Below are 15,135 nucleotides of genomic sequence, written 5' to 3' on the forward strand. Positions count from 1 at the left end.
TTTCAAAGTCTCTTTAATTTCTCCAAATAAACTCTACCAAATTAGCCCCCAAAAAAAAAAATCATTTTTTCTTGATATAACCTTTGATTTTTTTTCCTTAAGGATTTAGAAGAAAATGGGATTTATTTCTGGCAATAATAAACTTCTTTCAAAAATAGCAACAAGTGATGGACATGGTGAAAACTCAGCATATTTTGATGGTTGGAAAGCTTATGAAAATGATCCTTTTCATCTAATAAAAAACCCTAATGGTGTTATTCAGATGGGTTTGGCTGAAAATCAGGTATGAGAAACAGTTCAAACAATGGCTACTCTCTCTTTATATGTTGCTCGGACTCTTCAAAAGTACGGTCGAATGTGTGTCAGATCCTCTAAAAGCTATACATTTTAGAGGATCCGATACAAGTGTGGCAATATTTTTGGAATGTCCGAGCAACATAGCTCGTTTCCCTTTTCTTAATTACGTTAGTCGGACTCTTCAAAAGTATCGCCGGGTGTGTGTTGGATCTTTGAAAAACTATATATTTTTGAGTATCTGATACAGGTAAGACAACATTTTTAGAAGTTTCGAGCAACATAGCTTGGTCGGGATCAACTTTTTCTGGGTCCGACTGAATCCAGTACTAAGACACGGAACATGGAACATAAGTATATAAAAACCCTATAAAATTTCAGTCTAAAGTTTTAAAAATATATTTGTTCAAAGCTAAGATTCTCAAAAGTTGAACTCATTAAATTTAAATTTTGGATCCGTCTTTGATCTTTCCTTTTCTTGAAATTAACAATTTGTGTTTTCATATGATATTTTTGCAGCTTTGTTTTGATTTAATTCAAGAATGGGTAGTCAACAACCCAAAAGCCTCCATTTGCACAGCTGAAGGAGCTCAAGATTTCAAGGATATAGCTATTTTTCAAGACTATCATGGTTTGCCAGAATTTAGAAAGGTAACAACAATAATTACGTCTCAATTCCAAGCAATAAAGTTGTGATTGACTATATATATATGAATCTTTACTGCCCATATCGTTACATTGATGCACTAAGCTCCCGCTATGCGCGGGGTCAGGGAAGGGCCGAATAAGAGTATATTGTACGCAGTCTTACTCTGCATTTCTTCAAAAGGTTGTTTTTACAGCTTGAACATGTTACCTCCTGGTCACATGACAGTAATTTTATCAGTTACGCCAAGGCTCCCTTCAGTACTGTTCTTTTCTTATTACTAATAATTTTGTGAATTTACAGGCAGTTTCAAGATTTATGGAAAAAGTGAGAGGAGACAAAGTCACATTTGATCCAGATCACATTGTTATGAGTGGAGGGGCAACTGGAGCTCATGAAACTCTAGCATTTTGTTTGGCTGATCCTGGTGATGCATTTTTGGTTCCAACACCATATTATCCAGGGTAAGTTGTCATTTTTTTTAAAATTTTTATCATTTTTAAAGGAGCTTAAATTTTTTATATAATGTCAGGTCACTTAAAAGATAATTACATACAATTGTGCATATTAGGCAGAATTTGTAATCTAAAAAATAAGACAGATAACTTGCTACAACAGTTCTCCTTTTAAGAATCATGATCATAAGATTCTCTACCTTTGAGGTCTAATTTCAGTTGTTTTGAGGTCTAATTTTCAGTTCTCATTAACAATAATTTTTTCATATGCCTTTTTTTAGAATTATTAATTATCTTGACTTATAGTATTTTTTACGCAGTTTTCATATATGTAAATTGTATTTCGAAAAACTTCTTTAGCCGAGGGTTAATCGGAAACACTCTCTCTGCCCTTTCAGTATAGGGGTAAGGCTGCGTACCAATTAAATTTCTCAGACCCCACTTGTTAGAAACTAATTGGTTTTTGCTGTTGTTGTTGTATTTCGAAAAACAGAAAAATTCTTTATCTAAATGCATGGTCAAAATTACGAAGTTTGAATCTCGAAAAGCGAAAAATGTCACATAAATTGGAATAGTAGGAGTACTAGTTTGGACCATTATGAATTATTTCTTATTTGTCCCAAAAACAGCTATCTTTAATAGTAATAGTAGACTTGATTACAGAAGTATTTAGTAGTAATTTTCATATCTATATTGCAGATTTGATAGAGATTTGAGGTGGAGAACTGGAGTGCAACTATTTCCTGTTGTTTGTGAGAGTTCAAACAATTTCAAGATCACAAAAGAAGCCTTAGAATCTGCATATGAAAAAGCTCAAGAATCAAATATCAGAATAAAAGGCTTACTTATAAACAATCCATCAAATCCATTAGGCACAGTCTTGGACAGGGAAACATTAAAAGACATACTAAGTTTCATCAATGACAAAAACATCCACTTAGTATGCGACGAAATCTACGCTGCAACGGTCTTTAGCCAGCCCGATTTCATCAGTATATCCGAAGTAATGCAGGAAGTTAATGGATGCAATGAAAATTTGGTACATATTGTTTATAGCCTGTCGAAAGATTTGGGATTCCCTGGATTCAGAGTCGGGATTATTTACTCATACAACAACGTAGTGGTGAATTGTGCTAGAAAAATGTCAAGTTTTGGACTCGTTTCAACACAAACGCAATTCTTGATTGCTTCCATGCTATCGGATGAGATTTTCGTTGAAAATTTCATCGCGAAGAGCTCAGTGAGATTGTCACAAAGGCATGGTTTGTTCACTAAGGGATTAGCACAAGTTGGAATTTGTACATTGAAGAGTAATGGTGGATTATTTTTTTGGATGGATTTGAGAAGATTACTTAAAGAGTCAACATTTGAAGCTGAATTGGATCTTTGGCATATAATTATAAATGAAGTTAAACTCAATGTTTCACCTGGTGTTTCATTTCATTGTTCTGAGCCTGGTTGGTTTAGAGTTTGTTTTGCTAATATGGATGATGAAACTATGAGAGTTGCATTGAGAAGAATTAGACATTTTGTGCTACAAAGAAAGGGATTAATTGAAGTTGCTACCAAGAAACAATGTAGAAGGAGCAAACTTGAAATTAGTTTATCATTTAGAAGATTGGATGATTTCATGAACTCTCCTTTCATGAATTCTCCTCACTCTCCAATGTCTTCTCCTATGGTCCAGGCGAGGACTTAATGGCGTCCAGATCAGCTTGCGTACTCGTCGATTATTTCACTGAGCGTCTAGATCAGCTTATGTACACGTCGACAAACAAGCGTCCAGATCAGCTTGTGTACACGTCGACTATTTCAATGAGTACATGATACATCCGTCTAATTGGAGGAGGATGAGTTCTATAGTTGTAGTAGTGATTGGTAGGTCTAATTACAAAACATAGAATAAAAGTTCATAGAGATTCTTTAATTTTTTTTTTATTTGAGTTTTTGCCTATACTATGACTGCAAAAAGCAATCAAATGGGCTTTATTGTGGAATTTTTTAATTTGTTCTTGGTTTTTCTGTATATCTTCTTGTAATTATAAAGGTGACTCAAGTTGTAATCTGTTTTCAAGAGGCAAATGCAGAGGATATCCATCATTTTTTAGTAATAATTACTCAGATGCCTACTTTTTGTTTTGTTAATCCGTCATCCCATGTATAATAAAAATAGTTATACAGTAGAAGATTTTGACTTTGTCAAATTATTTCATCTCTGCTTAACACTCTATATATCATGCATCATATTTGAGGATGCTAAAATCTACCAGTTAGATGTGTAGAGATTGATTTATTTAAAGGTATTACAACAACAATAACAACAAAAAACTCAGTGTAATCCAATATAGTAGGTAGGATTTGGTAAGGGTAGAATGTACGCGGACTTTACTCATATCTTGTGAAGGTAAAGAGGATATTTTCGAAAGGACCCGGACTCATAGAAAAAATAAAAAGAAACAGAAATAATAATTGGAACAACAGCGAGATAGGTAATAAAGTGAATCAGAGATAAAATAATCGAAGCAAACGAACCAACAAATAGTACAAGAAAGTTGCAGACAAGCAGATACAAACATACAAGACTAATACTAATGCAACCGGCATGAAAAGGAGATATGCCCGCCTATAGACTAACCTTCTACACTAATTCCCAACCTCCACACCCTCCTATCAAGGGTCATGTCCTCGGTAAGCTGGAGTTGTGTCATGTCCTGCCTAATCACCTCTCCCCAAGACTTCTTAGGCCTACCTCTACCTCTTCTCAATGCTTTACCATGGACAATCTCTCACACCTCTTTATCGGGGCCTATGTACTCCTCTTCACATGGCGTACCATCTCAATCTAGCTTCCCGTATCTTATTCTCTACGGGGATGATGAACAAAGATATAGAGAGAAAGCAGTAAAGAGTAGATTTAATAACAACAATAAAACCAGAAATTAGCTACTAACAAATTCTATAGTTAAATAACAATACATCGTTGCCCTATTTAATGGCGGATTAGCGATGAATTACCAAAAAATCCCATTAGTTACGACTATTTAGCGACAAGTTTCATAGCTAATCTTGTTTTCCTGGTAGAATATCAAACTTCTTTGAGAAGTTAACTTTTTCATAATTGTAAAATTATGTCACACCTTATGATTTCATGCTTTCAGCATTATCTTTGATCACGCCCAACTATGCCTTATAAAAAGGACAAAGCGGTCGCTGCAAATATATCCCGGTTAACAAGTTCGTAGTCGAATCCCACAGGAAATTAACCGATCAATCACAACTATTGAACCCACACAAATTTACATATTCAATCTTTAGAAATATTTAAGTAATAGATTGGATGTTTACTAACTAAATATTACTTAATGAAAATGCAATAATTAAAAACTAACTACGAACGAGTTGTAGCAAGAATTTGAATGATCTAAGGTTCTGATTTCCTCTATTGTTGGAATCCTTTCCGCTACGTTTCCTATAAATTTGCCTAAGTCTTCTCTATCGATCATGAGCTCTCTGACTGTAGTAACTCTCTCCCGAGTAATTACAACAATATACTAGAAATATTCTCCCGAATTACTCTAGTTAGCCTTAAGTACATTGCACTTAGATCGCACCAAGGTTTCATTATCCCTAATCCCACTTTTAAACCCTTCGTATTGATCCCTCATATACGTTAGGAGTGATGTTGTTCAAAAACTACCTAAATATGCACTCTCTCCCGAGTAATACATACTAAATAGGAATAGTTAATTGAGGACCCTTCAATCAACAGAAATAAGCATATAGTTGAACAAATAGATAGAATACTCTAGCAAATCTATACTAACGTAACAAGAAAATCATCCTCCAATAGGTTACATCAAAATCCTAGATTAGGAGTTTAGCTACTCATACTCATAGTAACAATATCCAAAGTAATTTGCATAATTAAATTACAGAGTAAAGATACAAGGGATGTAGAAATCGATGATTCTAACTCCTAAGTAGTGTTCCATGAGATATTCTTGCCTCCGGTTGCAAAAGTCCTTCAAAGTTGCGTTTTTGGGCCTATTTATATGTTTAGGACAAGACCTAAACGTGTAGGTCAAATCCTAATCAAGCCGGGAAACAATGTACGTCTTCAAAACTCGGACTGGACCTAGCCCTAGGCCTAGCGTCGCCAGCCTCAGCCTGGCCTTTGGCTGGCGTCGCCAGGCTAAAGCCTGGTTGAGCCTGGCCTTTGGCTGGCTTTGGCTGGCCTCTCCTTTTCACTGTTCTCGAGCACACTTTCAACGTGTAAGTATCCCTTTTGCTATACTTTTATCTCCAATTCACTTACACATAAAATAGACTCCATTACACACAAATAAAGTGTAATTTATCATTAACGCATGTAGAATGCAAGGCACATAATGTGCTAAACCATGAATTATAGACACACATCAATACCCCACACTTAAACATTGCACGTCCTCGAACAATCAACTGCACTCATGGACACAACCTATTAAACAATTCCCTTAACTCATTATACCAAGAATCTTTAAAATAGTTTAAGCACAAAGGTGTGACATCCTTGCCTCAAGAATCGACTCACAAATACCATGCCTTATTCACAATTCACTTACTTACTCTAACATGGAGGTCAACAACATTACCATTCCTTTATGAATCATGTGCCCTCACCCAATCAAAGAGCTTAGTTCCACACACAATGAATTTTAATAACATAGAAACTCAAGATAGGAAAAACTCACTCGCTCTCAGACCCCAAATGATGTACCATAAGCTTGCTTGTAGTGTAATACTCCACTAATCGAGTTCATTCGGTCTAAGATCAAATAGGACTTTTATTGGTTATAATGTAGGCTGTGGGTCGGATAGGATACATTTAGATATAAGTGACTACACCTCCTTTAAGCACTTTAATACAAACACTTTAACCTTCAAGCCCATACTTATTTCTTTCTTTTTTGTTTCTTTTTCTATCCAAATGGCTTTTATTGACACATTTTTTCTTCATACGGTGCACCTTTCTCCTTATTTCACTTGTTCCTCTCAAAAGCCAACCCACCATCCCACACTTTAACTTTTTTATAATTCATTACAATTCAAGTACTCATGAGAGGTGACAAGGTTCAAATATATGGTCGATTCAAACAAAGGATACGGCTTGTAATGTGGTTATCAAAGAAACAAGATTATAGGCTCAAAGGAGTTAACTATGATACATAATATTTAGGTGGGTACTCTATATATATGGGGCTTAACAAAGAACTGCCTATATCACTTCTCAAACTGAATAAGACTACTATTTCGCTTTGCACATACACGGGGCAAGTTCTAGACATCAAATGCAATGCACATGATACATACAAACCTCACACAAATACGACACATAACTCATTCAGGATTGATTTTTATCACGACACTCCAGTCAAAGCAATTAAGCAAATTTAAGAATCTACGATTTAAGGTATTTATCCTAGAGTCAAAAATTGAGCCTAAGCGTCACAACCAGAATATTGACTATTCTCAAGGCATCACAAGGCTCAGAGATATTGCTGCAATTAAATGCATAGCCACGTGGTTCCTACTCCTAAAAATTTAAACTACCTACACCCAGTTCAACTAAAAAAACCTCGGAGAATCAAGGGAGAATTGCTACACTACCTACGAAATTTTTTTTTTGGTATTTTCTTTAGACATACTTCCCTTAAGAAAATTGTCTAGAAGATCCACAGTCGGGAAAAGTCCAACATTTTTATGTTTTTATTTATTTATTTATTTTATAATTTCTGCCTAAAAACAACTAACAAGAAAAACAAAAATAAAAAAACAAATTCTAAAAATAAAAACAAATTCTTAAAACAATTAACTAACACAATTAGCTAACGAAAGTGACACTTACTACAACAACAAAAACAGTTAACAACTACTAATATTTACAAGTTCCCACCCCATATTTAAATCATGCAATGTCCTCAGTGCATGCACAATTTGACAAAATAAGAAATAAAAAGAGTAGAGCAACATCTTCATCCTCTGACGCTCTCCACTCTTCATCATGTTCGTCCTTCTCCTCATCATTATCTCCCTCACCATCTGACTGTTGTGGCTCTGCCTCAGACTTCTCCAGTGTGTTGACATCCTCATCAGCGGGGAGTCTGTATCCATCTCCTACACCAACCAGCTGTTGGGCATCAGCATTGAGCAGGTATCATTGCTCCAATTCAGTCCTCTCCTCAGATGTGTCCACGCAACCCCTTATCCGCAGCCGCAAATGCATCATCCCATAGAGATGGGCCATATAACTATCATCACGTGCATTGTGCTCAGCACCTGTCAATGAGGAGTACCAGCCTCGTCTTTCAGCCAAAGATTAGTGATGTATGTTTGTCGGATGAGATGATCGATAGTGTGGTCAAACTCAGGCTCCTCCTCAACCCCCTCGTGTTGTAGGAACCGAGTCAAGAAATTAGGAAGTGGCATTCGAACAATTTTCTTACTCGTTCTCACTGATGATATCTGGTAGCGAATCAGATGACCCACATTTACCCTCTGCCCTATCATAAGGAAGTATAGCACACAGGTCCTCTCACGGCTCACAAGCGTGTCATGATTGCACGGTAGGAGCCGTGCGTTTATCAACTTAAGCCACACCTGAGCCTCTGCCTTCATCTTCTTCTTAGGGAACCTCTTGTGACAGTTTGTTACCTTATCCCGAACCCATGCAGCAGTAGACTCCACCCCACAGAGCGTGTGCCTCAGCTCTCTATATGTAGGCCAGTGAATGAATTGGTCCAATGGCTCCACAGGAACATTTGGCGCACCTAAAAAGTCACTTATGGCCTTGGCCGAAAAATCTATCAAGCGTCCATGGATTGGCACCAGCTCCTCAGTGTCCTGTAGGTCTAACCCCGCATAGAATTCCCTGACTAGGTTGAGATTGATGTCCCCTGTGTTCTTAAAAACATAGCTTAACCCCAAATCCTAGATGCCTTTCCAAATCGCCGGATACTTCACTTTCACGCTGCATTCCTGTATACCTCCTTCCGAATGGACATGTTTAGGCCTACAATGCCTGTACCAATCCCTCGTATGCAGAGGTATGCTATTTATGCCAAACTCCCATTGGCCTTGGGGTTGTGGACGTGTGGCATCTATAGCTGCCGCAGCTTGTGCGCCACTCAGACTAGAGTTAGCTTCTCCCCATTTTCTTTTCTTTGGAGGAGGTGCGGAGGTCGCCTTTGCTTTAGCTTGGGCAGTTGAAGTGGCCTTTCCTTTGCCTGTGTCTTTTCTGGGAGGCATCTTCGTTCCTACACAATTAAGCAGTAGTCAGATAATGCTACATTACACACTACACACATAATCTTTCCCAACTTGCCGAGGTTACTCAGACTTCACCTCGTAGTTTCTTAATATTAGAATCAAACCACAATACATGGGCTACCCGCAATCCAACCCACACTTAATATTTTAATGTGGTGCACGACTACATAACACTAGTTTATTAATCCCGGAGACTCGGGCTCAAATAGGGACAAGGAATGCCATTGAGGCATTATATCAAACATTTAACAAGCACTAGCGCCATGGGAGTTCGTATGGAAATGAGGGATTGCCTCATCCTCCCAAATCGGCTTGGGGTTCCGTATTACCACATGTTTTCACAATCGCAGCACCATTCCTATGGGGTTCATGGGGTTTGGGGCACACAAACTCAATACTACAATAAAGAACAACTACCAACAATGAAGAACAACCACCAACTCAATACATGTACCCAACTCGAAATTACAAAGGAAAAAGATCAAATCATACCTTTGAAGCTTTTGAGAGGAGGGATCTGCCTGAGAATTTTTGATGAGTGCGAAAGAATGGCAAGACTAAGCTTGACTTCAATGGGGGTGGGAAAGACAACTATGGCAATATGCTGGTGAGTGTGTGTGGGTGAGAAAGCAAATCGTGCAGTTTGTTTGTGTTCTTGTGAAATTTCTTGTGTTTAGTGTTTTAAGGAGTGTATGTGAGGTTAAGTTCGACTAAAATAAAGAGAAAAAACTAAAAGTGGGCTGAAATACTTACCTGGCGTTAGCCAGGCGTGGCCAGCCTAAGGCCTTGTTAAGCCTGGCTTTGCCAGCCCCAGCTCCTGGTGTATGTCAGGTGACGCTTAAATCCTACTCGACTCGCCCAAACTCACCTACAAACTTTTTAGTACCTAAAAACAAAAAGAAAAATTCTAACTACACTAAAAATCAACTACACCTTAGTTAATGTCGTGGCACGACGAATACAACAGTCCAATGGGTTGCCTTCCATAAAGCGCCTAATTCAACGTCGCAACACGATGCAGGTAAGCGCATTTAAGGTACGCTCAACATCGGAGGCTCGATCAAATGAATCACTGACACTACCTTTGCTTCATCCATGCCTACATAATGTTTTAATCTGTGTCCATTAACTCTGAACTTGCGAGAGACAGTTTCCGCAACAACCTCTACGGCGCTAGTGGGATGAATTTCAACTACACGAAATGGCCCTGACCATCTTGACTTTAATTTTCCCGAAAATAACCTCAGTCTTGAATTTTATAGCAATACCCTATCTCCGGGTTTAAAAATCCGTTCAATAATATTTTTATCATGTATCACATTCATTCTCTCCTTGTATAATCTTGACTCAAAAGCGTGATATCGAAACTCATCAAGCTCATGCAACTCCGTGACTCTACTTGTTCCCACAGCTTCAATATCGAGATTCAACTGCCTCAACACCCACAAAGCTCTATGCTCCAACTTCATCGGTAGGTGACACGCCTTCCCAAACACCAACTTGTATGGTGACATGTCGATTGGAGTTTTGAAAGAGGTTCGATAAGCCCAGAGTGCATCATCTAACTTTCTCGCCCAATCTATTCTAGTAGCATTCACAGTCTTAGTCAACACACTCTTTATCTCTCTGTTCGAAACTTCCACTTGACCATTCGTTTATGGATAATATGGGGCGACAACCTTGTGGCGTACATCATACTTCTCTAACAACTTCGTGAAGGCTCGATTACAAAAGTGAGTGCCTCCGTCACTGATTCCTGCCCTTGGAGTGCCAAATCGGGTGAATATATTCTTTCTCAAAAAACCAAATACCCCCTTTGCATCATTTGTAGGGAGCGCTGCAGCCTCCACCCATTTAGACACGTAGTCCACAACAACGAGTATGTACTTGCTACCATATGAGCTGACAAAAGTCCCCATGAAATCGATTCCCCAAACATCAAACACTTCTACCTCCTGAATTGGGTTCATAGGCATCTCATGTCGACGGGAAATATTCCCGGTTCGTTGGCATTCATCACAACCCTTTATCCATAAATGAGCATTTTTGAACTATGTTAGCCAATAGAAGCCCAACTCCAAGACTTTCACAGCTGTCCTTACTCCCCCGAAATGCCCACCATATGGTGACGCATGGCATGCCTACAAAATAGAAGACTGGTCTATCTCGGGGATACATCTCCGGATCATGTTATCAATACAAATCCTGAATAGGTAAGGCTCATCCCAATAATACATGTGACAATCACAAAAGAACTTTTTCTTTTGGATAGAGGAAATGACATAAGGAACAATATCGCTCGCCAGGTAGTTTGCAATGTCTGCATACCATGGCGCTTCCTCAAGATTTGTGGCTAATAGTTGTTCATATGAGAAAGCTTCCGGAATCTCTTCTACCTCAACCTTCTTCTCAACTTTTTCCAGCCTAGACAAGTGATCATCTAATTGGTTCTCCGTCCTTTTCGGTCACAGATTTCTAAATCGAATTCTTATAGCAGTAGCACCCATCAAATTAGGCGCATTTTTGACTCCTTATTCTCGATTAAGTACATGAGAGTAGCATGGTCAGTATAAACAATTACCTTCGAGCCTATCAGGTATGACCTTAATTTGTCAAATGCGAACACCACTGCTAGCATCTCCTTCTCGGTCACACTGTAATTTAGCTAGGCTCCACTCATCGTTCTACTTGTGTATTATATTGGATGCATGGCTTTATCTTTTCGCTGCCCAAGAACTGCTCCCACAGCATAGTCACTAGCATCACACATCAGCTCAACTGGTTGCTCCTAGTCAGGGGAAACTGTGATAGGTGCTATTACCAATCTCTTCTTCAGTTCCTCAAACGATACCCTGCAGTCATCAGAAAACACAAAAGGGTGATCTTTTTCAAGCAATTTATAATAGGGTTTAACAATTTTGGAAAAATATTTTATAAATCTCCTATAGAAATCGGTGTGCCCAAGGAAACTTCTGATTGCTTTGACGGAAGTGGGTGGTGGAAGCTTTTCTATCATATCAACCTTTGCACGATCTACCTCAATGCCTTTACTCGACACTAGGTGCCCCAAGACTATACCTTCCTGTAGCATGAAATGGTATTTTTCCCAGTTGAGTACCAGATTCGTCTCGATACACCTCTTCAATACTCTTCTCAAGTTCATAAGGCAATCATCGAATGAGTTCCCCACCACTGAGAAGTCATCCATGAAAACCTCTATTATTTCCTCTAACATATCCATGAAGATGGCCATCATGCACCTTTGAAATGTGGCAAGTGCGTTGTATAGACCAAACGGCATTCTCCGAAAAGCGTAAATTCCATAAGGGCAGGTAAACAATGTTTTCTCTTTGTCCTCCGGGGCAATAGAGATTTAATTATACCCCGAGTACCCATATAGAAAGCAAAAGTAGGACCTCCCTGCCAATCTATCCAGCATCTGATCAATGAATAGCAGTGGGAAATGGTCTTTCCGGGTAGCTAAGTTCAACTTCCTATAATCCATACAGATTCGCCAACTTGTGACTGTTCGTATAGAGATCAATTCGTTCTTCTCATTTTTCACTACCGTCATACCTCCCTTTTTTGGCACACACTGAACTAGGATGACCCAGTTGCTGTCAGAGATGGGGAGTATGATTCCCGCATCTAATCACTTGATCACTTCTTTCTTCACCACTTCTTTCATATTGTGGTTCAGCCTTCTTTGATGTTCTCTAAAAGGTTTGTGCCCATCTTCCAATAAAATCTTATGCATACAGAAGGCCGAGCTGATACCCTTAATGTCTGCAATGGTCCAACCAATTGCAGTCTTGCACTCCGTCAGTACCTGCAAAAGTTGTTCTGCCTACACACATCTAACAACCTAGATAAGATAATAACAAGAAAAGTTGAGTTAGGTCCTAAGAAGGCATACCTGAGATGATGTGGTAGTGGCTTTAGTTCCAACTTTGGTGGCTCTTCTATCGATGGCTTAGCTGGAGGAGTTTTTCTTTCCTCTAAGTGCAAAGGCTCAAATTCGAGCTCCCTTCTCCAAAAACCTTGGCCTTCAAGAGCAAGTACCACTCCAACAAGTCTTCTCCATTGGCTTCATCTAAGTTCATGAGACAGGCTGCTAGAGGGTCTTTAGTGTTCAATGTCTCATCTTCCTCCTCCAAAATTACATCCACGGCATCTATTAGTGAGCAATTAGCAAATTCACTTGGTCGCCGCATAGATTTCTACACGTTGAATGTTATCTCTTCATCATTTAATCTCATTTTGAGCTCTCCAGTTTCACAGTCAATTAGAGCTCTCCTAGTGGCTAAGAATGGTCTTCCCAAAATTATGAGAATTTCCTCGTCAACCCGACAGTCAAGAATGACAAAATTTGCTAGGAACATAAACTTTCCAACCTGTACTAATACATCATCGAGAATATCGGAGGGCCTTTTCACTGTCCGGACAGCCAGCTGTAGTAACATGGACATGGGTCTAGCTCTTCCAATGCCCAATATTTTATATATAGCCAGTGGAATCAAGTTTATGCTCTCCCCCAAGTCACACAGTGTCTTAGCAAACACATAGTTGCATATTGTGCATGGGATTATGAAACTCCCTGGGTCAGACAGCTTCTCGGCTATGGGTCTCATCACAACAACACTATATGTCTGAGTCAGTGTAACCATGGCCAAGTCTTGAAAGTCGAACTTACGAGACATCAAGTCCTTCATCATTTTTGCATAACCAGGAATTTCCTTTAAGGCATCAATCAATGGAATGTTTACCTGAATTTGCTTCAACATCTCCAAGAATTACTTGTACTGCTCATCTTTCTAATACTTGGCCAATCTCTGTGGGAATGTTGCTGGACATCGCTTCTTCCCTGTTATTTGATTTTTTTTCTTGTTCAGGCACTGCTTCTACTGTCATTTCCTATGCTACCTTAGTCTCCCTTACAACCTATTTTTCTTTGTTGGTGTTCTCTTGTGCATTTTGTACTATCACCTCAGTTAACACTATTGAATCATCTATCTCAATGGGTATTGGCACTAGTGTTTCAGCAGGTCAGCTTTCATGAGCGATTTCTTGCTCCAGATCTAGGTCTTTACCATTTCATAGACTCACTGCCATAAGCTGTTTCCGGCCCTTCTCCTTTGGATTGATTTGTGTGTTTGCAGGTAACGTTCCTTGGGGACGATTATTTAAAGCCATCAAAATCTGTCATAATTGAATCTCAATATTCTTTATCGCTGATTCATGTGAGTATACTCTTTCAGTTATTTTTCCAGTGGACCCAATCAATTGTTGCATCATCCCCTTAAGTTCAGCAAACTCATCATCGTGTCTCACAATCTGTTGTTGTTGAGGTTGTTGATAAGCCTGCTGCTGATTTTACTAGTTCTAACCATGTTGCCTTTGGTAAGGCACCACTTGACCCTGTGGTTGCATAGCCCTAAGATTGTTGGTGTTGTTGTACTACTAGATGTTCTATATTGTTGATTCTGCTAACCCCAATTCTGGTCACCTTGCCTCTGTCCCCCATAGTTGGCCACATAGTTTATATTTTCCTCATATTGCTGGTTATCACCTTCCTCACTCCACAAGCAAACATATGGTTGATTAATTCATGATGTACATAAGCCCCCATTAGTTGTATAAACTATGTGTACCCTGCTGCTTCTGGCTCGTTTCATCAATCTTTTTGGTGGGGATGCTCACTTGTGTCACTAGAGTGGCCATATTTTTAGCTATGGAGTTAGTTGGGTCTAAAGCCATTAAGTGAACTACAGGAGTGATTGGAGAGTCCCTTGTCATCCATCCTGAGTTTTGGGTCATCTTGTCAAGTAAGATCTTGCTTTCTCTAAATGTTTTGCTCAAAAATGCTCCACCCGCTGAAGCATCAACATTGGCCTTCAAGCTATCTGCCAATCCCATGTAAAATCGCTGCACCAACATCTACTCTGGAATGTCATGATGTGGACACTTAACCAGCAGACCCTTGAACCTCTCCCACATTTCTTGTAATGTCTTTGTTGGTTTCTGTCTGAAGCTCAATATCTCATTAATTTGTTGAGCAGTCTTATTGGGTAGGTAGAATTTGTTCATAATTTGCTTGACTAATTTCTCCCAAGTAGTGATGGAGTTTATGGGGAGTGAATTAAGCCAAATCTGAGCTGCTTCCGTCACTAAGAATCGAAACAACAATAGCCTTATTTCTTCCGGTGTCACATTATATTGCCTTTGCGTGGCACATATCGACAGGAAATTCTTCAGATGCTACTGAGGATCTTCAACGTATGACCCTGGGAACAGTCTCTTGTTCTGCAACAAATGCAGTATGTTATTTGTGATTTGAAATGATTCTGCTTGTATCTGAGGGAATGCAATTACAGTTGCCAGATTGTTGGCGGTGGGTTGTGCCCAGTCATACAATGATGCTTCTGGCACAAG

General features: G+C 39.0%; 2 protein-coding genes across 2 annotated transcripts; one reads left to right on the forward strand and one right to left on the reverse strand.

The window, feature by feature from the left end:
- LOC104238493 (1-aminocyclopropane-1-carboxylate synthase-like) lies at positions 1 to 3,509 on the forward strand. The gene is made up of 4 exons (XM_009792861.2): positions 1 to 283; positions 814 to 945; positions 1,244 to 1,404; positions 2,095 to 3,509. Exons 1-4 carry the CDS (start codon positions 116 to 118, stop codon positions 3,092 to 3,094), a joined length of 1,461 nt encoding a protein of 486 aa, XP_009791163.1. The 5' UTR covers positions 1 to 115; the 3' UTR covers positions 3,095 to 3,509.
- Positions 3,510 to 12,923: 9,414 nt separating this feature from the next.
- On the reverse strand, positions 12,924 to 13,487 carry LOC138884252 (uncharacterized). The gene has a single exon (XM_070165321.1). The coding sequence runs from the start codon at positions 13,485 to 13,487 to the stop codon at positions 12,924 to 12,926; it is 564 nt and encodes a 187-aa protein (XP_070021422.1).
- Positions 13,488 to 15,135: the final 1,648 nt, after the last annotated feature.

The sequence above is a fragment of the Nicotiana sylvestris genome, chromosome 12 (genome assembly GCF_000393655.2).
Source record: "Nicotiana sylvestris chromosome 12, ASM39365v2, whole genome shotgun sequence".
Lineage (NCBI taxonomy): Eukaryota > Viridiplantae > Streptophyta > Magnoliopsida > Solanales > Solanaceae > Nicotiana > Nicotiana sylvestris.